Source organism: Notolepis coatsorum, assembly GCF_963971535.1.
Source record: "Notolepis coatsorum genome assembly, chromosome: 12".
NCBI classification, from domain to species: domain Eukaryota; kingdom Metazoa; phylum Chordata; class Actinopteri; order Aulopiformes; family Paralepididae; genus Notolepis; species Notolepis coatsorum.
The window spans coordinates 72826850-72851629 of NC_140176.1; the positions used below are offsets into that span (position 1 = coordinate 72826850).

At 43.8% G+C, this 24780-nt stretch overlaps 1 protein-coding gene across 1 annotated transcript in view; it reads left to right on the top strand.

Moving 5' to 3' along the window:
• Positions 1 to 24780, top strand: part of prkdc (protein kinase, DNA-activated, catalytic subunit) — a gene marked incomplete at its 5' end in the record, with an annotated part of 219814 nt that overhangs the window by 128799 nt on the left and 66235 nt on the right. Inside the window, 7 exons of the mRNA XM_084325881.1 lie at positions 236 to 460; positions 1938 to 2046; positions 5771 to 5873; positions 16903 to 17068; positions 18795 to 18969; positions 19890 to 20083; positions 22993 to 23176. Of these exons, the coding sequence (XP_084182007.1) occupies positions 236 to 460; positions 1938 to 2046; positions 5771 to 5873; positions 16903 to 17068; positions 18795 to 18969; positions 19890 to 20083; positions 22993 to 23176 (1156 nt within the window). The remainder of the gene's footprint in view (positions 1 to 235; positions 461 to 1937; positions 2047 to 5770; positions 5874 to 16902; positions 17069 to 18794; positions 18970 to 19889; positions 20084 to 22992; positions 23177 to 24780) is intronic.

A 24780-nucleotide genomic window follows, 5' to 3' on the forward strand; every position in this document is an offset into this window, starting at 1 on the left:
TTAAGTACCCATTAATTTGCAGATAACAATACCCATTGGTTTCAATTACTTAACATAGACTTTGTTACAGTGTAACCATTAACCAATACCTTTTAAAGATGACTTGATTTTGGCTTTGATTTTTCATAACAGAGTTTGTTTGCCCATAACTCCTTATCAACAGCTACTAAAGTTGACAGAGCAGGTGTGAGCTCCGAGGTGTAAATGTAGCGCTGACGGTGAACGTTGTCTTCAGGAGATGTACCTGCCGCACATGATGCGCAGCATGCTGAAACAGCTCCAGCTCGGGGAGAGGGACCAGTCCCTGCTCAGCTTCGTGGACAAGGCCATGAAGGTGGAGGAACGGAAGAGCCGTCTGGAAGGCCATTATAGCCAGGAGCTCAGTCTGCTCTACATCCTGCAGGAAGACTACGACCGCGCCAAGTACTATGCCAACTACGCCATGCAGCTCTTCATACAGGTCTGCTGATGCCACTGTACCGTCTCCCTTCCTGGTGTTCCGTTTGTTGATCTAACTCATTATTATGTCCGTGTTAGGCGGAGCCTCCGTGGACATTATGCATTCGGTAGCGCGTGTCTGTGTGTGTCTTTCTATGTTTTAGTGTGTTTAAACCCAGTTACAGTTATTTTTGTGTTTTAACCATGAGTGTGAGTGTTATTAGAAATAACCACCTCATCCTTGGTTTTCAATGTAACAAGATTAGCTGGACATGGACTTCCCGATTCACCTATATTTCCACAATTTTCTCAGCAACTGAGTAGTAAACAGATTTCACCATTGAAATCTACGCTAATTGTACGTCATAACCAGCTAGTGTTTCAGTCACTAAGTTGCGTTTTGATAAATCATTTCCTTTTTTCATCCTTTATTTAACCAGGGTAATCACATTGATTAGTATATATAATATCGGCCGATATGGCAGGTTTTTTTACACATCGGTATCGGTCCGATATCAAGATAGGGCTGATATTAAAAAAAAATTATAAAAAGAAATGTCAATCTTTTTCTTTTCTTATTACATGTTTTGGCCTTAAATTGTTTCAAAATATCAGTAATTTCTGAAAATAAGTTACAAACGTTTAAAAAAAATAAATGCGTTTTGGAAAATAGCTCTTTATTTGATTATCATTAAAGTGTTTTCTATAGAGATATCGACATCGGTAAATATCGGTATCGGCCAGAACAGCAATATTAATATCTGTTATCGGTATCGGCCACAATTTTCACATCGGTGCATCACTAACATTGATATTTCCACCACTTTTTCAAGTGGGCCCTGGCCAAGAAGGCAGCATACAGAAAATGTCCACATATAGAACAAATAAAAGAAAATGTATAAAAACAAGAGCACACAGATACAAAAGAATTGAGAAAATGTCTTCACATTTCCAAAAATGTTATTCCCTTTCTAATTCAAAAGGTATTTGGTAAAAAGAAATACAGTTTTGCCTTTAATGCCTTAGCTGAAAGCATAAGGAACACGTGTCTATTATCAACTATTTGTTCAAATAAATGTGTTCCCGGATCTCTCCTTGTGCTGGTAATGGACCGAGGCAATGCAAACTGGCCCATAACCTTATGGATTGATTCTCTCATACACCTCACGTAACACAATTATCACGCTCAGTCACTGTTTAATCCATCTCTATCGTAGACGATACAAAATCTGTAATGCGCCCAAACAGCAGACTTAGAGGAAAGAAAATGCCTGAATGTATCAACCATTTTGATTGTCCAATAAATCCTGTATTATTCCTTTAAGTCACTGCCTCAATGACAATATAGAAAACAAGAGTTTCAAGTACAGTAATATCAACCCATGAGAACACAGACAGAGCTAAAAGAAGCACAATACAAAATGGACGCCACCATTCAGTAACCACAAAGAAGTAAAACAATACTAGTGTTCTCATCCCTTAATCTCTGCCTTTTCTAGAATTACTCCAGTGTGGATAGTCTGTTGAATCAAAGTCGTCTGACCATTCTGCAGTCCGTGCAATCCTTGACGGAGATCCACGACTTCCTGATGTTCATCAGGGGAGACGGTGAGTGGTACAGTAACCTGAACCTGAACGCTTCTATGATTGCTTGGTAGGGTGGCCGGGTAGCGCAGCGGACTAAGCATCTGTCTACCACGACAGAGCCAGTGGGATCGAATCCAGCTGTGGTGCCTCCGGCTTGGCCGACCGTCCATACTAACACAATTAGGGTTAGAGGGTGGGAAACCCGGCGAGGGTGGGTCCTGGTCGTTGTAAACAGCGACTCCTACAGTTCGGTCGGGGCGCCTGCACAGCAAGGGAAGGATCTGGGAGAGGTAGTGTGACCTTCCACACATTACACTCTCCCAGTGAGAGTCCGCGCTGCCGGGTGAAAAGAAGCGGTGGGCTGGCTACACATGTGTCGGAGGAAGCATGTGATAGTCTCCGCCCTCCCAGACCGACGGTAGGGGGTAGAGTGCGCAGCGACCAGGAAGGGGATTGGGAATTGGCATAACGACTAATATTGGGATGGGAGAAAAACGGAAAAAGAAAGGGGGGAAAAGATAATAAAAAAATAAAAAGATTGCTTGGTACGGTAACCTGAACATTAGAGATAAAAACCACCTGATCACTATTGTGAAGGTGGCTGGTGAGACTCCCCTGACTGCTACCTTTGACCAGCATGTTCTCCGCAAGGCCAGGTCTACATTGGACAGTTTAGACTGTTCCCCCTTCACCCCTTTGAGACTAAAAAAATTACTCCTTTTTTCCCCGTCAATAACCCTTCTCAATTTGCACGTGTAATCTAGCAATGTAAATACTGTTCCCTGTGCAATAACCCTGCTGAATTTTTTCACATCCAGCAGTGTTGTGTTCTGTATGTCTAGGATAATATTTTGGTACTGATGTTTTTTATCTTGTGCCCCTGGCTGCTGTGTTCTGTATGTCTAGGATAATATTTTGGTACTGATGTTTTTAATCTTGTGCCCCTGGCTGCAAGTCAAATTTCCTATCTCGGATAATAAAGTTGAACTGAACTGTGTACAAATACAGCTGTCCAACAAAATTAATTACATTAATCCTTGAGACAAAAATCATATAAGTCAGCCTTAAGTTTTCAGATAAACAATGTTTTCAAACCTTCTCTAAAGACGATAAGTTGGGAGTATTGTGTACATTTATAGTTAAACGGGAATTCTTCCCAGGGTCTTTACTACAGATTACTATGAGCTCACAGACAGAGAAATAGCCCTATGTTACGGCTCATGCTTTACAAATAACTACATGACGAAAAAGGGTCATCAGACAACGCCAGTCAAAGGTTGCCACTTGTACCAAACATACACAAGGAGTGGAGGGGGTGACTGGTTACTCCATTACCTGGTGAGAGAGTTGGATGCTGATGGACAGAGATTAATGAGATATCAGGAAGTTGAATTTACCCACCCATTGTACCGTAGTTATTCTTGAGGGTAGAGGGTAGTGTCATTGTTTTTTTCTTTTTGCAGATATCGCTTTGGCCAGTCACATGGAGAGAATGAATCAGTTAAGGATCAGTCTGGTCAATTACCGTAATTCCTCTAATAGTAACCGGGTCTCAAATACAAACCGGGTCTCTATTAATGGCCGGGTGCGCTCTTGAGCTAAGCAATTATAAGCCGGCCTCCTAATACAAGCCGGGTTACTAATATACTGAGCTGCATACTGAGCTAGTTACTTGATTTCACTTTGAAAACGTTGAAATGACCAGTTCCCACCTGTAATTGCACTGTTTACTATTTCATACAGTACTTGGTTTCAATAAATGAACCCAGTACATTTTACTGGGTTCAAACTGACACAAAATGTTGATTTATTCATTATGATCCGTTTGAAAATTTGAAATATAGGCCTCCCTCTTATACAGGCCTCCTCCTAATACAAGCCTGGTACCCGCTACAGTTGAAACAAATACAAGCCGGGGTTACTATTAGAGGAATTACGGTAGTTTAATGTTGCTTTGTTTTGGAATTCCCCTTTAAAGAGGTTGAGTACTTTCGGTTGATGCGTCATTCATGTTTGTCCGAGGGAAGCAACAGTTGTCAAGAAAGGAGGGGGAGTTTGAGATGGGTCAATTATTTGGATTGACTCTACACCTGCAAACATATAGACTGTCAAAAAAAAATCTAAATGGAGGTATATGATTCTTTGTCTCAAGGGTTCAATTGTAGATAATGAGAAAATGTTAAAGAAAACATTTATTTATTTTGTTAACCTTTATTTATCCAGGGAAAGTTGACTGAGCACTTCAGTGCCGGCCATTAACATGGTAAAGCATGGTTAAATGCCACCACCCACTTCAATGATAGCGTTGTGAACGCATAATCTCTGTCTTAAATTATGGCTATGTGTCTAATCTGCCCGTCGCTTATCAATGACTTGTTTGCAGTCAACATTGTCGAAACGAATTGTTTTTTAATCGTTTTATAGCATTTTGAAAAGCGCTCGTTTTCAAGGAAAATATAAAGATTCCGTGATAAACAGCATTTACTGGAATATTCTGGATACGTTGTAATTTTTCTGCCTATTTATGAATAGTTTTCAAATAAACGCTAGATTATCGATAGTATATGTGTACTTGCACGCTATAGAAGCGGGCTGAAATATCGATTATCTCATTTCCTGATCGCTCGCACAGCCACACACACACACACACGCATAGGGCAACCGCTGATATATAGGTGAAAATAGCTCTGATTATCCCAAGACTGGTCAAATAAATTCCTTACCCCAGATCAGATGTTATCCAAAAAGATTATTCCAATTCCTGATCGCCATTCCAATATCGATCACGCTTATTGATTACAGTGTTGGGTACTGTAAATACATAATCCACGCTATTCTGATGGCCGGCGATCACTTGGTCTCTTCAGTTGGCTCGACGGAAAAGTAAAATGAGGAAACTGCCCCCCCCCCCCCCCCCCCCCCCCCCCCCCCCCCCTTCGTCAGTCTAAAGTAATGGGGTGCAGTTACACAGGGAGAGACGATAGGGGGCGGTATCTTCCCAATTGAGCTCAGAGAGAGTCTGCAACACTAACCTGAGGACTAACGGGATTGATGAAATATGAATTCAAATCGCCAATAAAAAAAAATACGACAAACAAACACTATATAGCGTTGGCGGGCACTCAAAGGTCGGCATGAACTAACGACAAAAAGCGTGGCTGGCATTCAAAATGTTAAGGCAGTTACCGGTACACACATTCACACCTAAGAGCTGAACATTTATTTTTAAGTCACCTTTGTCACATTACCAAACATTACCTTAGTAGTCTGTTACACTTTTGAAATATAAGTTAATATATGGGAATGCTTTTTCTCAGGGAAAACTTATAATACCTCTTATAATAATGAGTGAGATAATTTTGTTCTTGGGGCAAGTACAGTAGGAGTCTCACACATGGCTTAATTTACAATGACTGTACAGTAGGAGTCTCACCTGGCTTCATTTACAATGACTGTGTACAGTAGGAGTCTCATATGGCTTAATTTACATTGACTGCACAGTAGGAGTCTCACCTGGCTTACTTTACATTGACTGCACAGTAGGAGTCTCATCTGGCTTAATTTACATTGACTGTACAGTAGGAGTCTCATCTGGCTTCATTTACATTGACTTTACAGTAGGAGTCTCACCTGGCTTAATTTACATTGACTGGGAAATATGTACACAGAGCATCTTGGATAAATCAAAATATTTTCCAATGGAAAAAACTCATTAAATATATTTTAATTGTCTTTTGTTCAATAGTGTCAATGAACTCTCTGAAGAGGCTCATCAGACTATGGACTGACCGCTACCCTGACACCAAAAATGATCCAATGAATGTATGGGACGATATCATTACATCTCGGTAAGTGAAACCATATCACCTTTACGTTTGATTTATTTAACCTTTATTTAACCAGGTAAGACATTAAGAACATGTAGTGATGCACCGATGTGAAAATTGTGGCCGATACCGATAACCGATATTAACACTATCAGTGCCGACCTTGTTTACCTTTTTACCCCGTTGAATGCCATCATCCACTTCAATGTTGGTGTTGTGAAGGATCAGATTAAACCGAATATATATATTTATTTATATATATATATTTAAATAGTGTTTGTATATCGTTTGATATCCCCTGTATATTCCTTGTACAATATGCACTGAATATCCCTTTAGTCTACTAAACAGCCCATAATAGTTTCATTCTACCATTGGACGAGAACCTGGCGCCAGGTTGCCATACCCCTAGGTTCAAGTTCAATCGTGCCGCCCAACATGTCGTGGCAAGCCCCGGTTCCGCGTAGGAATACGTCTGGCGAAATACGAATGGTACTATTTGTTCATAGCGCATATATATATGGCGCAAGTAAAGTAGAACCTTCTTTTAGTCCAGTTCTTTACCCTCCAACAGAGTGACAGACGCGAAGCCTCACCCACGACGCACGTGTGGTGTAGTAAGGCCTACTTGGCCTCAGAATAGGCATTGAGATATCGTGTGGATTAATAGTTGAATAGTCATAGTTTGGCACTATACCGTCGAGTTGGACGTATTCTATTAAGCTAATAATAGTCTATTTATGTATGGTGCATCGTTCGGTTAGAGTTATAAAGTTATCAGTACCCCCATCGTTCCTGACGTTATCTGGACGCTTAACCAGGCTGGGCAGACCCCTAGTGGTGCTTGCATCCGAGGAGCTCCGGGCCAGGGCGACTGGACCTGTATATTGGATTACTCTACCCGGACGACGGCAAGCCTTCCACGGCTTGGATTATGCTTTGGGTGCTTTGATTATTCCATGGATAACGGCCAACACTGCGGAGTGTTGGAACTACCCCCCGGAGACCCCAGGTGAGACGGCGCTCTACACCAGTGAGGTCGCCTCACGTCTCTCCGTTGTGGACCGGCAGCTACCGTCCACCAGAGGGTCCAGCTGTATTCGTCTGCGGACCGAGGTTCTGTGGGCACCGTGTTCAAGACTTTGAATTCTCCCAAGAAATCGTCGGCCAGATGGGATACCGCCAGCGGCTTCTCTAACCCCCCCCTCCTACTGTCTTACAACCAGCGGGACCCCCCCCCCCCCCCTTAGTGTATCCAGCTATAATCATTTAAGTACCATCGCTATAGTTCCTAAATATCCAGGTTGTATACTTACTCCCTGCGTAACCAGAGATTGGACATTCAATGTTGATTTACCTACAAATACTCATTTGCCATACAAGTGCATATTTCAAATCATAAGTGTAAACAAGTGAACGTTGTATATACCTTTTGCTATATTAAATATTCGATTTGTACATTTGTGTGGACTTCGTTTCATCAGGTGGGAAAGTGTTCATCATACTTATATCATGTACTGGATGGCCAGAAGTTAAAGTACAAGAGGTAGTGGTATTAAATACCATATCTAACAATACAGTCAGGGAATTGTACCCCTCAGTTACAATTGGTCCTTCGAGCCGGATGGTAACTAGTGTAATATTAATATAGTGTTATTAATATTGAAATGGCCTATGATGAACACTCCACGAAACGGTCCTCCTAACCTAGAACGCCCGCGGCGCAGACGACAGCCACCTCAGTACTTAGAGGATTACACTGTCAGTCAACTACCTAGCCTTCGACAAACGGTAAACGCGGTAAAAGTAGAAAGTAAAATTATGTCTGACCTTAACGACCAGGTTTCCCCGACCACAGAGGCCCTAGTAGGTCCTAATGTAACTGACCAAGCTCACGGTGGGGACCAGGAGGGAGCTGACATGCCTTTACCCCCCGCCACTACCGAAGAAGTAGTCCCCGGCCAGCCCCGGGAGGAAGACAACCCTACAGAGAGAGAACTCTGCACGGAAGAAGAGGAGGAGAGCACCGAGGAAATAGAGCTCCAGGACTCCCCAACGAGTACCCCCAGGAGCGGCTCACGCAGGAGCGGCTCACCTCCACAACCGCCTTCCCCCAGCGAAGCGGAGAGGATGCTACAACAGGCGTTCCTCGTCAGCCTGACAGCCTCTACCGAACGCGATCGACTTCAGGGTGAACGCGACCGTCTCCAAGCACAGGCGCTCAGCGAGCGCGAACAACTCCAAGCGCAACAACGGAGCGAAGAAGAGCGCACACGCCTGGAGATGAGACGCCTTCAGACGGAAGAGAATATGGCAAGAGACCGGGCCGACGCCCAGCGCGCCGCTGCCGGTGCCCAAAGAGAAGCAGATCTCACCAAGCGCGAAGTCGAGCGCGACAAGTTACAAGCGCAGCTAATGGAGCAGCTGATCCGCAAGGCAACACCCTCTCCCTCCGCCAGGGGTTCAAGGAACTCGTCGAGACAACAGTCAAGGGCAGCGTCTCCTCAACGAGCAAGCGACCCTGAACTTGACCAACAGACCGAGCCTATACCCCCCGCAGACCCCCTTCCCAGACCGGTCCAAGCGAGACCCAGCTACAAGGAAGGAGCGGCATACACTGCGGAGAAGCTAAATAAACGATTACAGGATCTGGAAGATCTGATAGAGGAAGAAGAGGGAGAGGAGGAGAACCAAGCCCGACGACAGCACAGTACTCCACCGGACCAGGAGGTCCAGTACAGCCCAGGCTATACCCCCGCGGCGCTGCGCTACAGACCCCCGACTCTATTCACGGGTGAGCACGACGCACGACCAGCCCCGAGGAATAGCACCTGGACCAGCGGGCCATGGTACCCTGTCAGTACCAGCCCACAGCGAGGCGCAAGAGGGGACTCGCCCAGGAGGTCTCTCCCCCAACGCTCGCCGATGTATCAGCCATCCACGGCGTCATACATTGCCACGCCGTCATTTCCAGACTTCGCCTATGAGAGTCGAGCACAGTACACGGAGCTCCGGATGTGCTTAGAGACAATGATGGTGGATGTCGCTGATGAACGCCACAAGTATGCAATATTACTGAAGCACCTGAAAGTACCGCGAGCGCACAATATAGCGCTAGCCTATGCCACCTCTTCGACACCATACACAGCGGCCCTAGCGGCGCTGGACCAGAGATATGGACGTATATGGGATTACGTAATCCAAGAGATAAGGCATATTGATCGCCTACCCCCAGCCACAGACAATCGCTCATTAGACGACCTGTCAATCAAAGTGCAGTCCCTGGTAGGGATGCTGGGAGCGCAACGGGAAAAGGGCATGCATGAGCTATACGCCAACTCTAACGTCGAGAGGATTTTGGAGAAGCTGCCACCCGCAAGACAGGAGCGTTTTAGGCGGCAGAGAGACTACCGGGATCCCAACGGCCCCGAACCATCCCTCCTTGATCTAGCCGACTTCCTGGCGAGAGAAGTCAGCAGCTTACGACTGGATACATTCGGGCGGAGCACGCCAAGCTCCAGAGAGGGACCCAGGGGAATAAATGATGGAAGAAGATCGGTGACTGTCATGCACCAATCAGAGTCAGTACCGAGCAGTAAGAGTCACAGCACCCCCTCGAGAAAAGAGAAGTGGAAGATAGCGTGTCCCTACTGTGAGAAAGAACACTGGCTGTCACAATGTGACCTATTCACAAAGATGAATGCAGAAGAAGTGAGTCAATGGATAAAGTCCAACAGGCGCTGTTACCGATGTGCGCGGCCACACATGGCAGCCGAATGCCGCCTAAAGAAAAGGTGCAGTCGGTGCGACGGAGCCCATCTAGATATACTACACGAAAGTAACAGAAGACGGCCTCCACCTGCACCATCGAGCGGCACCAAGGCAAGTGTCATGTACATTGACCCCGCCAGCAGCAGCGGCGCCCAAGTGCTCTTAAAGGTAGTCCGTGTGACATTGAGCTACCAAGATAAAGTCATGGACACTTACGCCGTCCTTGATGACGGGTCAGAGAAGACCCTTCTGCTCGCGTCCGCTGCGGCCCAGCTGGGACTGCGGGGGTGCAAGAACGAAATGACGATTCGGACAATAAGAAGAGATTTAAAGACGATAAAGGGCGAGAATGTCTCCTTCACTATCGCAGCAAACGGGCAGCCAGAGCGACGGTATAAGATTACAAATGCTTTCACCAGCCAAGAAATAGGACTATCGCAGTACACCTACCCTGTCGCCAAGTTGATGGATAAATATGTGCACCTGCGCCAATTACCTATCCCGCTCATAGACGGCGCTACCCCGACCCTGCTGATAGGCTCCGACCATGCAGAACTCATAGTCCCGATTGACCGGGTCCATACAGGACCCCGAGGCTGTCCTGCAGCAGTCGAGACCCGCCTAGGGTGGACCCTACAAGGCCCCCTCGCTAAATCTCTCAACCGAACAGCAGCCACTAGCTGCCTCCACTCCAGAACGACAGAAGAAGACACCACTCTCCTGCAGCATGTCGAGAGGCTATGGACACTAGAGACAATGCCCTTTAAGAACGAAAAGAAAGATATTCGTTCTAAAGAAGACATTTACGCCATCAACCTACTCGAGCAGGGGACAAAGAGAGTCACAGTCGGCGGAGTGATGAGATACGCAACTCCACTCCTGAGGCGAGAGGGAATGCCCACCTTTCACGCAAAGAAAGACGCCACGGAGCGCTATCTATTGAACACGGAGCGGCGCCCAGCCAAAGACCCCGCTCAAGAGAGTGTGTACCGCGCTGAGATTGAGAAGCTAATCACAGCGGGACACGTAACAAAGATTGACATTAAAAGGTTGACGGCTACACCGACCACCAGACGGAGTGTGTACAGAACACTCGCCAGACAATATGACCCGTTGGGATGTATTCTACTTTACACCACCAGGGCAAAGATGATTGTACGAGCACTATGGGACAAGGACCAGGGCTGGGACGACCCAATACCCGCACACCTTGCCTCAACATGGAGAGAGTGGGAGACGGAACTCCGCTCACTCCCAGGCGTCAATATACGCCGCAGCTACTTCCCATCCACAGTGAGGCCAGAGACATGCGAGATTGATCTACACGTCTTCAGCGACGCCTCCGAAGTAGCCTATGGATCGGTGGCCTACTTGCGTGCCCAAGAGAAGGGAGGAAAGATACACACTGCTTTCATCCTGGCCCGCTCAAGAATAGCCCCACGTAAGCAACAATCTATCCCACGTCTAGAGCTCTGCGCAGCCCTAGCAGGAGCGCATCTAGCCACGTTAATCCAACGTGAACTCACCATTCCGGTGCACAGAACAATCTTGTGGTCAGATTCCACGACAGTACTCACATGGATCAAGTCTGATTCATGCAGATACAAAGTCTTCGTGGGAGTCAGAGTCACCGAGATTCAAGAGTTAACAGAAGCAGCGAGCTGGCGGTATGTGGACACCAAACACAACCCAGCTGACGTCATCACCCGGGGAATGTCTCTGGATGACCTAACGCGTCGCAACATCTACAGTGACGGACCAGAATTCCTCAAGCTCCCGGAAGGAGAGTGGCCTATGCCCACCCCACGGGAAGCAAGTAACGAGGAGGCTGAGAACAAGAAACCTATGTTCTGTGGACTGAGCACAGTCGCCTCCACAGACCCCAACATAGATGACTGCATTACCCTAGAGAGTGCGCAGCAAAGAACATTCCTGCGGCACCACCCAGAGATTCAGTCCACCACTGACATGTCAGCAGCTGACTACGAAGAAGCAGAACTTCTTCTACTACAACGAGCCCAGAGAGACTCGTTCCCCGATGAGCTAGACTGTCTACAGGGAGGAAACCCCGTCCCATCAGACAGCAGACTGCTCCACCTGGCACCCGAGAGTGACGCCCATAATCTCATCAGAGTGGGTGGTCGCCTGCGGAGAGCCCCCGATCTACCGGATGACATTAAGTACCCGATAGTCTTGAACAGCCGACACAAGGTCACAGAGCTGATCATAAAGAAATACGACGAGGATGTACACCACGCAGGAGCAGAGAGAGTCCTCACGGAGATCGAGGGAGTATTGAACTCAAAGCCCCTCGGTTACGTCTCCAGTGATGTAGCAGATGTCGACCCAGTCACCCCCAACACACTCCTAATGGGGCGGCTGCACCCCGCGCTACCCCAGACAATGTACAGGCCTGAAGAAGCGAACGGCCGAAGAATGTGGAGGTACAGTCAAGTACTAGCTGACAAGTTTTGGAGCAGCTTCCTACTCCACTACCCACCGTCTCTACAGACCCGCCAGAAGTGGGTAAAAGAGAGAGACAATTTGACAGAAGGAACAGTCGTCATGATTATCGACCAGTCACTACCCAGAGCTATGTGGCCGGCTGGCCGCGTAAGCAAAGTGATCACCGGTGCCGATGGCAAGGTCCGAGCAGCTGAAGTACTCGTCCAAGGGCGCACTTACACACGACCCGTGGCGAGGCTCATAGAACTGCCCCGACTCCCAGATACTATCGATGATGACCATGACCCCATGACTTTGTGAGTTGACTGACCCTTACAGCGGACCTTGAGTGGTAGACAGTGCGGTTAATCTGTCTCTGCTTAGCTAATTAGGTGGGACTAATTAGGGGGCGGCTGTTGTGAAGGATCAGATTAAACCGAATATATATATTTATTTATATATATTTAAATAGTGTTTGTATATCGTTTGATATCCCCTGTATATTCCTTGTACAATATGCACTGAATATCCCTTTAGTCTACTAAACAGCCCATAATAGTTTCATTCTACCATTGGACGAGAACCTGGCGCCAGGTTGCCATACCCCTAGGTTCAAGTTCAATCGTGCCGCCCAACATGTCGTGGCAAGCCCCGGTTCCGCGTAGGAATACGTCTGGCGAAATACGAATGGTACTATTTGTTCATAGCGCATATATATATGGCGCAAGTAAAGTAGAACCTTCTTTTAGTCCAGTTCTTTACCCTCCAACAGAGTGACAGACGCGAAGCCTCACCCACGACGCACGTGTGGTGTAGTAAGGCCTACTTGGCCTCAGAATAGGCATTGAGATATCGTGTGGATTAATAGTTGAATAGTCATAGTTTGGCACTATACCGTCGAGTTGGACGTATTCTATTAAGCTAATAATAGTCTATTTATGTATGGTGCATCGTTCGGTTAGAGTTATAAAGTTATCAGTACCCCCATCGTTCCTGACGTTATCTGGACGCTTAACCAGGCTGGGCAGACCCCTAGTGGTGCTTGCATCCGAGGAGCTCCGGGCCAGGGCGACTGGACCTGTATATTGGATTACTCTACCCGGACGACGGCGAGCCTTCCACGGCTTGGATTATGCTTTGGGTGCTTTGATTATTCCATGGATAACGGCCAACACTGCGGAGTGTTGGAACTACCCCCCGGAGAGGACTCCAGGTGAGACGGCGCTCTACACCAGTGAGGTCGCCTCACGTCTCTCCGTTGTGGACCGGCAGCTACCGTCCACCAGAGGGTCCAGCTGTATTCGTCTGCGGACCGAGGTTCTGTGGGCACCGTGTTCAAGACTTTGAATTCTCCCAAGAAATCGTCGGCCAGATGGGATACCGCCAGCGGTTTCTCTAACCCCCCCCCTCCTACTGTCTTACAACCAGCGGGACCCCCCCCCCCTTAGTGTATCCAGCTATAATCATTTAAGTACCATCGCTATAGTTCCTAAATATCCAGGTTGTATACTTACTCCCTGCGTAACCAGAGATTGGACATTCAATGTTGATTTACCTACGAATACTCATTTGCCATACAAGTGCATATTTCAAATCATAAGTGTAAACAAGTGAACGTTGTATATACCTTTTGCTATATTAAATATTCGATTTGTACATTTGTGTGGACTTCGTTTCATCAGGTGGGAAAGTGTTCATCATACTTATATCATGTACTGGATGGCCAGAAGTTAAAGTACAAGAGGTAGTGGTATTAAATACCATATCTAACAATACAGTCAGGGAATTGTACCCCTCAGTTACAGTTGGTGTTAAAAACGCATAATCTATGTTTTAAATTATGGCTATGTGTCTAATCTGCCCGTCGCTTATCAATGACTTGTTTGCAGTCAACATTGTCGAAATGGATTGTTTTTTAATCGGTTCATATCCTTTTTATAGCATTTCTAAAAGCTATCGTTCTCTCTGAAAATTTCGGAAAATTGAAAGATGCCCCCATAAACGGCATTTATTGGAATATTCTCGAATACACTAGACACGTTGTCATTTGTCGGCCTATTTATGAATAGTTTTCAAATAAACACTAGATTATCGATAGTATATGTGTACTTATGCACGCTATAGAGGCGGGCTGAAAAATCTATTCTCTCGTTTCCTCAAGATCACACACACACACACACGGGACATGCTGTTATCTCAGTGAATACAGCTCCGATTACCCCAAGACTGGTAACATAGACTCCTTACCTTAGATCAGATGTTCTCCAAAAAGATTATTCCAATTCCTGATCGCCATTCCAAATATCGATCGCGTTTATTGATTGATTATTGGCTGCTGTAAATATATATTCCAGGCTGCTTTCCGTCTCGCGATCAGATCCCTCATCAGACGGCTCGCCAGCATAATGGAGCCAGTTGGCTCCACCTCTACAGATCCCACAGGGTTTAGGTTTAGGTTTAGGTTTACTTTATTTGTTCAAGGGGGACAGTGTACATTAATAAAACATTTTACAGATGTAAATGCACCCAATTTTAGCCAAAAGGCTAATTTCCATTGGCAGTCCCCCTGCCAGAAGGTACAGGCTAAAAACCTGTGTAAAAAAGGGTTAGCAATAAAAACAATAAAATCAAGATAAATAACATTAGAATAAAAACACAACAAAAGCACATAGACAATAGACATAGTAGGGATACAGGTCACAATACAGTCATGGACACAAGGACAGAGCACATCATGACATGTTAAGAGACCCAGACATAGACAGACGCACCATATCCACACACACACAGACACCTCAGTGTTGACAGTTCTGGTTTTCAATGAGCCATTCCCTAACCCTGCACTTGAATGAATGGTATGATGTGGACACTCTAATTGTTTGAGGAATTGTTTGAGGGATCTCCCAGTATAATCGACTGACCTGCAGTTACACAGGGATAGACGATAGGGGGCATTTTTTTCCCATCTGAGCTCCTAGAGGGTCTGCTGTACCAACAGGAGACTCGGTTGATGAAATATGAATTCAGATCGCTAATAAAAAAATCAAACGACAATACACGTCGTCGGCACTCAACGGGGGGTCTAATAAGACGAGAATACACGCCGTCGGCATTCAAAGTGTTAATATTGCTGTTCTGGCCGATACCGATATTTACTGATGTCGATATCTCTGTATAGAAAACACTTTTTTATGATAATCAAATAAAGAGCTATTTTCCAAAACGCATTTTTTTTTAACTTTTGTAACTTATTTTCAGAAATGACTGATATTTTGAAACTATTTAAGGCCAACTATATAAGCCGCAGGGTCGAAAAATGGGGGGAAAAGGCGCGGCTTATAGTCCGAAAATTACGGTAAATGGAGCAGGAAATGAATGACCTGAATGACGGCAATCCGCCAATATGGTATTTAGAGACACAGACACATTGATACTAACTCCTATTACTATAATACAATGCTAGACACTGAAAAAAGACATTTATAATGCATGTCCCCTTTAAAAACAAAAAAAATTATTATAATTTTTTTGGCCCATATCCGCCCTATCTTGATATCGGACCGATACCGATATGTAAAAAAACTGCCATATCGGCCGATATTATATCGGCGGCCGATATATCGTGCATCACTAAGAACACGTTCTTATTTACAATGGCGACCTGGCAAAAGGCACAGCCTTTTGAGGGATAGGGGGCAGGGGGTAAAAGAAATTCAAAGTTAAAACAGAACAAGATTAAAACAAGTTAAAACGTGGTAAGCCAAACAGAGTCAACATAAACGGCCACAGCAGGCAGGCAGATACGGGTACTAGTTTAGTAGCAGTTGCAGGTGTCTTTATAAATGTCCATGATAATATGCTTGAAAGCAGATTTGGAGATGAAACTTTTTTGTAAATTGTTCCAGTCTGTGCGCACGGCAGATTGAAATTATGATTGACCAATTACTGAGTGCGTTTTGGGGATTTTCAGCAGGATGAGATTCGTAGAACGGGTGTTGTAGACAGCAGGTGCAAGTTTCAACAAACTACACAGGTAGGGGGGTGACAGACCAAGGAGAGTTTTATAGATTAACATAAACCAGTGTATTTCATTTTTACATCATGCAGACACATACAGTGTCTTTAAGTTTGCAGTTTCCTTTGCTACACAAAGATTTTAAAACATAAAAGTCAAATGAAGGCATATTTCATACTTAAAATTGTCAAAGATTCACAAGAAACACTGACATGCTAGAGTTTCCAAACTAACCCTTTATCTAAACTCTGGAGTCATTGAGGGAGACCCTAAAACCACAACCCCATTTTATTTAGGATTTCTTTTGGTGACCCAACTTATTGTATTGTGTCGTTTCAACGTGGAATTAAGGAATATCAAAATAAAAGCACACGTTGTTGAACTTGATCATGCATATTTATTAGAACATTTTATTACAGCACTATGTTATCAATACACATTTATAAAATGAGGAAGATTTTTTGTATTTATTTTTTTGCCAATGCGTGACCCCACTGTCACCTACCCACGACCCCACTTTGGGTCGCGAGTCGCGACCCGTAGTTTGAGAACCGCTGCAATAGATCAATCATAAATACATAGTCAGAAAAATAACAATAATAATAATAATAGTGCAAGAGCAGAAACAACTACATTGATGGGGGACGGTTATTGATTAAAAATCTAAAACGTCCAAAAGAAACTAGAGTGCTTAGTTCTATTGAAGACCGTTCTGATGATACAGATTTGACGAAGCAGCTTAAATTTCTGTTTATATTTTCAACAAAAGCGAAGGACGTTAGGTATAAGGCACAAGGTTCCTTTCTCTCTGTTCTTCAGGTGTTTCTTCCTGGACAAGATCAGTGAGAGGCTGAAGAGCCAAGCCAGCAGTGACAGTATGGAGGTGGATGGCTCACAACAGGACCCAGGATGCCACGTGGAGACATTAGTCACCAACTGCAAGTTCAATATGAAGCTCCGCATGGCCGATAGTGCCTGGAAACAGGTGAGCTACTGAATGATGGGTTCTCTCAGCCTGTTATGTGGGGCTGCTGCAATTCAACACATCCAATGATTTGATTCTGATTATTTTGGTGATATTATTATTTACAATACCTTTTTTAAATTGTTTGTGTGATGGGACTGATTCAGTCAGCAATAATTTACTATACATACAATTAATACCTTACACAAGGGTATTAGTTCACAGGTATGTTTATAAATTAATCAAATAGATTAAGGTAATTTATTTAAATAATTAACAAGACTGATCAAATGGGTGGTTACTGTTTGGATTTATCAGCAACTTGTTGTAAGAAAAAGTGTTCCGTTAGTGATAGAAGTGTAACAATTATTTAAATAAAATGATATTATTCCATTGTCTTTGTTTTCACCATGCTGACAGCCACAGATATTTCTTGTGTTTTTGTAAATAATAAATTACTTATCACATATTATTCAGTTTTGACATAAACTTCATTGTATACATTTTGAATTCATGTTTGCTAATGTTTTTGGATAATTATGATATCACCATTAAATGTCTGCAAATTTGAATAAACTGTTCATTTAACTGCATATTCTATAAATTTGGGAGGAACGGTAAATAATGTATCACAATTACATTATTGATCTTTAACCCATTCTCTGCCACCACTTTGACCATCCTAAACCATCCTCTGCCAGCGCTATTTGTCTATGGAGATGTTCACCTTCTTTGCAGGGCTCTAACTTTTTAAATTGTATTGCTAAATTGACATTACTATGGCCCATTCAACATCAATTATCTATCGTTCAGGATGTATGAACGTTTTACTTTTTCATTCACACATTCATACTAAAATACCGTCTAGAGTATAAATATGTTTTTATCGTTTTCTGCAGTATTTCATAGAACGTGAGATATAGGCATAAATTCATATATTAGATTATCAAATGCAGTTTGATACCGATCCATGCTATATTAAAAATGTCAACTGTACATGGTCCTAAACGTCATGACTGATCATCTGCGGGTGAACGGAGGGGGGGGGGGGGGGGGGGGGTCGTTTATAATTCAATGACCGACGTTAAATGATTTATGTAGTATGGGTGATAAATTGATCAGAGCAGTTTGTATCAAAAATTATAAAGAAAAACGCTGAAACTTACGTCAGTCTCCTCGTAGCGTTGGGCGATGAGAGTGGAGCAAACAGATCCCAATTATGTGATGTTGATCGATGCGATCCATTTCCGGTTTGTATATTACTAATACACGTCCAAATCATGTTGATTATTGAGTTATGGCAGAGATCCATATCCACGGTGTCTGTATTGAGCCCCGGGACGATAAACGAGTGGCCGGACGAAATTAGGGGACGGACCGAGCTCCAACGGGCACTTCCGGTTTGGCAACTCGCCGATCGGCCACCATGTGGCAGTATTGAAGCGTTGCAGAGGTGTGCTGGCTCAGACAGCATCAGCCAAGACTCCGTGGGTGAAATATGAATACCATGACGAAAATATGAAATATTGATCTCAAACACGCCTTACGGCGTGATTGGCAGACAGCGCATGGCGGAGAAACACGCCTTAACACGGTATTGGCGGAGAATGGGTTAATATTTGAGGTATATGTTACTGATTGAAATTGTAAGAATCTGTAACAGAGAAGATTACATTTCAAAAGTAATCTTCCCGGCCTAGCATAATACAGGAGTCGCATCCGACCTTTGAATTGTTTGTCATTCCAGAGTAACTTCCCCGTTGCCACCAAGCTACTGAAGGAACTTCATAGAGAGGCCAAAATGCAGAGAGGCCAACTACTACACTGGGTGCACAGCTTCAGTCGCTTCAGCCATAAGCGCAGTCTGACCCAGGGTCCCATAGAGCAGATTGGTGCTATGCTGAAGACGATCCCACTACTGGGTGAGAAGGAAAAGAAGTGGCCACAGTATACAACCTTGAGGAGTTATCATTATACACTGCTTAGCTGAAATGTTAGTTTCTTTAGCACTGATGATCTTTTCTGGAGGGTAAATTCAAGAGAGGCTTCCCTGTTTATTTTATGTTCCCCCAGTTGACCAATACATTTATATATGTTCATATGTAAGCCTTTTTTAGCTTTCATAACTTCTACACAGCCTTTTACAAAACCCTTTACAGCATAGACATTTATTAAAACTAGTTTATCATTGTATCAAGAGCTCACGCAATGTGGATTTCACATTCAAATTATGATTTTCACATCGATACATCATTGTCTTATTCATTTTGTATTAATTACCTTGGAAAATGTGCAAGGATCACCAGCAGTGTCTATCTCCTGCATGCATTTGTGTACAATCCTTCACGAAAAGTACAAGTTCATATAGTTTTTCTTAAAAAAATAAACAAACTGAACTTGTTTGTCCAATGCTTTACACTACTGGTGTTTTTAGACTTGTGCGGCAAGTTGATGGTTCCAAGGTCACAACAGGACCTGTACTGTAAAGTCCTGTACACATTTACAAACATTTGTAACAATTTTCTGTACTCCATCTTTGCTTTTAGCTTTCTACCTACTTATTCTTCAAACTACTTTTAGCTAATTATCATACCTAGAGGCACCCAATGAAAACATTAGATGGAGGATTCTGATCTTATCTGATGCTGGCATGTCTTCCAAGGTAACTAACGCACGCTATCAAAACTACTCTGACATAATTGGTATGAAAACCCTGCTTGCGTCAGCTCTAAGAAAATGGTCTTGAGAGCGGGCATGGTAGAGTCTGTCCTCTTACCTAGATCTATCTCTGAGATCCCAACTCTAAACCTGCTAAGACGTCTCGTGTCTTTCCGTCCTCCAGAGGACCTTCAGTGCGATGTCCAAGCTGCCACGGCCAGAGTGTTCAGAGACCAGAACATCCTCCAGGGGACCTCTTACCACATTCTGGCCACAGCTGTAAGCAGGAGCCCCTCTGTGTTGGAAACCATTGGGAGTGAAAAGGCAGAGAGAGTTTTAACGTTGGCCGGATTGTCGTCGCCAAGTGGCCGTCCAAAGGTAGTGTTTTCTTTTGTATGTGTATGTTGAACTATAACTCGATTTCATTAGTATCCTCTCAAATACTAAAGATACTCTGTCATGTGTGTGTGAGAGAAAGACAGTCATATGTAGTCACTCTAGTCCATGTCCACCGGGGTGGCAGGATGGCTTAGAGAAATGGAGAGGCTGACTAGTAATCAAAAGGTTGCTGGTTCAATCCCTAGTACCAACAGGAGGGTGTATTCCAGTCCAATCAGAGGGCGGCTGGTATTACGGTGCCCACCCAGGGTTCGAAATTAACGGGGGCTTGGGGCAAAATGCCTGTGAAAATGGACAAAATGCCCTCGAAAATCAGTTAAGGGGGGCACAAAATGCCCCAGACAGTTTACTAATTATATATATATATTTATATATTATATATTTTTTACCGGGGAAATCTGTTGAAGTCCGACATATTTAAATATCTCCGGTCATAATGTCCTGTGAAAATAATTCCCTTGCGACCTGTGGTTTGCTGATGAGAATGGCTTGGTGCTGGATTAGCGAGAAGCATGCAACTGCAGAGCCGCAGAGCTCACAGTTGTGCCCGCACAGTGCAATACTCCAATTCAGCCATTGGCAATTCAGCCACTGGGTGGGTGCCGCTGCTGAGCGGTCCCCAGACCGGACCTGAGAGCGCCGCTGCTCTGCGGCTCTGCAGTTGCATACTATTGGGATGAGTTTATCGCTTCGTTGGGAGGCGGAGATTGTCATTGGTTTCAGCGATCACGCAACGTTGAACCCCACAATGATGTTGCCGTCTCTCTCTGCCAAATGTCTCAGTTCTAATTAATACAAATGTCCAATATAACTAAATTCGTTAGCTCGTAAAAATGTGATTATAACAGACTGCTGTTAATGTTTAGAAATCATGCCTGTGTTTCCTTCCTGGAATTTGAAGAGCCTGCAATTGATATCAAGCCCTGCCCTCTTTTTTTATCCTCCAATAACAACTGTTTCTTCCCACGGACAAACTTTGCAATATGTCGTTTTTGAATAAACAAACAAACCGCCCTTGGAGGGAAATGTATAGTGTGTTTGTGTGTGTGAGGGGGGGGGGTGTAAATAAAAAATAAACAGTTAAACAGTAACTTTTCACTGTTCCTAATTTTCCTCTGAGGACAGAAGTTTGTATATATTCAATCAAAATAAACTAGATTTTTTCACTTCAGAGTTCTAAATTTCTAAGATCAACACAGCAATGGCTGAGTGGGCATGGCTCAAAAAAGTGCTGAAAGAATACGCACAGGTCAACTGGCGGTCTAGGTTGTTTGGAACCTGGAAAGAGGAGTTCAAAAATATCATTCACCTCTTCGAAATAATCGAGGTTCTTCCACCGGCAACAGCCAAAGTGGAGAGATCTTGTTCCCTCATAAACCGGGTAAAAATGACTGGCGAAACAGGCTGGAGACATCCACACTAGACCATTTGATGGTAATTCACCTTGAGGGCCCACCTGAGGGGGAGATGAACTTGGAGCCTGCCATTGCGAAGTGGTTCAAGGCAGGAGATAGGGCGAGGAGGCCCAACATTAAGCCTTATGGCCCCCAAGATGCCTCATGCTCTTGATTTGATTTGATTTGATTTGATTTGATTTGATTTATTAATTATTTAAGGCTGTTACCTCTATGTTGTTCAGGCTGTTACCTCTCTGTTGTTCAGGCTGTTACATCTGTTTAATTTAATTTAACCAAATCTTTACATTTCAGATTTTGACTTTTAACAAAAACAATTGGTATGATCTCTATAATCAGCAAGCATGATGTACAACCCTTATAGCTATTTTTTTTGCAGTATGCTTATCTTTTGTAGGTTGGTTTTATACAGTATGTATTCACAATATGAGCTGTGTTGTGAATGTGAATAAAATAATAAAATTAAGTTAATTTAACTGTTTGAGGTCATTAATTGAGTTGTATTCTTTAAATGATAAGGATGTTTAATAACCGTTTTCATCATAAAAATTCAGTGCCCCCGAAATACAAAAAAAAGCCCCCGAAAATCAATTAAGGGGGGGGGGGGGGGGAGCCCTTGAATTATTTTTTGTTTAATTTCTAACCCTGTGCCCACCATCTCTGCCAAAAGTGCCCCAATGCTGCTCCAAAGGCCCTGCACTGCAGGCGGCGTGAATATTAAAGGCAACCAACTTGTGTTCAGCTTTTCTCTGATTGGCTACGACCCCCCCGCCCCCTCTTGCCGCGCGGCAGCCGTCCCTGCAAGCGGCAGAGATCCCAAATGAAATGAATGGCGCGCGGAGCATAATGTATAATGTATAATGTTATTTCGCGTTTGTAATGTCATAACATTAGTGGAGGCTGCTGACTGATTAACTACAGTATAATGTTATTTCGCGGAGCATAATGTATAATGTTATTTCGCGTTTGTAACATCATAACATCAGTGGAGGCTGCTGACTGATTAACTACAGTATAATGTTATTTCGCGTTTGTAACTTCATAACATCAGTGGAGGCTGCTGCTGACTGATTAACTACAGTATAATGTTATTTCGCGGAGCATAATGTATAATGTTATTTCGCGTTTGTAACGTCATAAACCAACTACCAGATTCACTCGTCACTGTACATCAGTGGAGGCTGCTTAGACACATAGCCATAATTTAAGATATAGTTTATGCATTCGCAAATATGAGAGCTCTGTCATTGAAGTGGGTGATGGCACCCTGATGTAAAAAATTCTACAACTCTCTGCCGCGCGGCAGCTCTGTCATTGAAGTGGGTGGTGGCACCCTGATGTAAACAATTCTACAACTCTACAACTACCCTGCGCTGTGACCTCTCTGCAGTAAATGCACTGTGTGTAGGGGGCTGTGTGTTTAACTACGAGAGATGTGCAGAAAGACACACTGTTCTTCTTTTTCACCACCAGGAGGTAGAGCAAGGGCTGCAGTTGCGAGCGTTGGAGCTGTTTTGCGGCGCCACAAGGAAGGCTGATGAGGAGCTCCAGTCTTACACCGAGGACTGTGTGGAAACCAGCAGCGTCACAGAGACCTACATGGCTCTGGCCAACTTCTGTGACAAACGACTGCGGGAAGAGGAGCAAAGCGATGCTAGTAGGTCATCTTATGCCACTATATAGTCCATACCTTACCATGTTGACTGGTGAGGGTGTCCAGTCTACCATGTCTGTGGTAATATATATAAATATTCTGGTATATAATAATAATTCATTTATTTGGTATAGCGCTTTTCAATGACCCAAAGTCGCTGACAATAGGCAAAAAACAAAGAAACATAGAACCACAGGGAAACGGGGAATAATATGAATACACAGAACTAGGGATGTCCGATATTATCGGCCTACCGATATTATCGGCCGATATTGGCATAAAAATTTGATATCGGAAAATATCGGTATCTGTTAAAAAAAAAAAAAATTTAAATAATAGTTTTACATTTATTTAACCTTTATTTACCCAGGCAAGCAAGTAAGAACAAATTTTTATTTTATTTATTGTCAAAGTATGCATAATGTTGTGTTAATTACACAACAAGAGATATGTAATGTTAATTACCTGAAATTATTCCGTTTTTTTTTGGGGGGGGGGGGGGGGGGGGGGACGACCCTGCATATATCGGTATCGGTTGATATCGGTATCGGAAATTAAGAGTTGGACAATATCGGTATATTGGTATCGGTAAAAAAGCCAATATCGAGCATCCCTACACAGAACATAAAACCACGAGTAACAGTCAACAAATACAGGAGCCAGTAGGGGAGACAGTCGGAAAGTAAGTAAGGGTAACCGAGGGGTGGAGGGGCAGGAGAGGAGAGAAGGTAGGGCAAGGGAAAAGGGGATGGTAGGTTGGAGGAGGGTGGTTCTGGGTAGGGAAGGTTGAATCCTAGGGAGAACAGGTAGGTTTTGAGTCGGGATTTGAAGGTGGAGAATGAGGGAGAGTCTCTGATGGTCTGAGGGAGGGTGTTCCAGAGTCGGGGTGCAGCACGTATATACACGTTTATTCATGATCAGGATGAGAAAATGCATTTTATCCTAATTTAACACTTTGATTGCCTAAGGCTAAATTCATGATATACCATCCCTTGCCAGCTCTATTTGTCTATGGAAAAGTTCCCCTTCTTTGCAGGGCTATAACTTTTTAAATTCTATTGCTAAATTGCCATTATTAGGGCCCATTCAAGGTCCTATATGTATTGTTCATTGTGTAGCAACGTTAAACTTTTTCATTCACATATTCATAGTAAAATATGGTCTAAAGTATAAGTATGTTTTCATCTCTTTCTGCAGCTTTCTCCAGAACGTGCTTTATAGCCCCAAATGCATTATATTGATGATGAAATACAGTTTGGTAGGAATCTGTGCGAGATAAAAAATTTCAATTGGACGTACTTCTAGAAGTTTCTACGTATCATCTGATGATGACCGGATGGGCGGGGGATCGTTTATAATTCCGTGGGCAGCGTTATATCATTCATCTAGTGTGGGTGATATGATCATCAGAGCAGTTTATATCGAACACGTTCAAAAATAACGCTGAATCTTACCGTATCTTCCTCGCGCCGTTGGACGATGAGCGTGGAACTGAAATATTCCTATTATGGGATGTAGAAATACGCGATCTATTTCCAGGTTGTATAATAGTATATACGTCCAAATCATGTTGTTTATCGAGTTATTGGCAACGGATCGCTATGTAT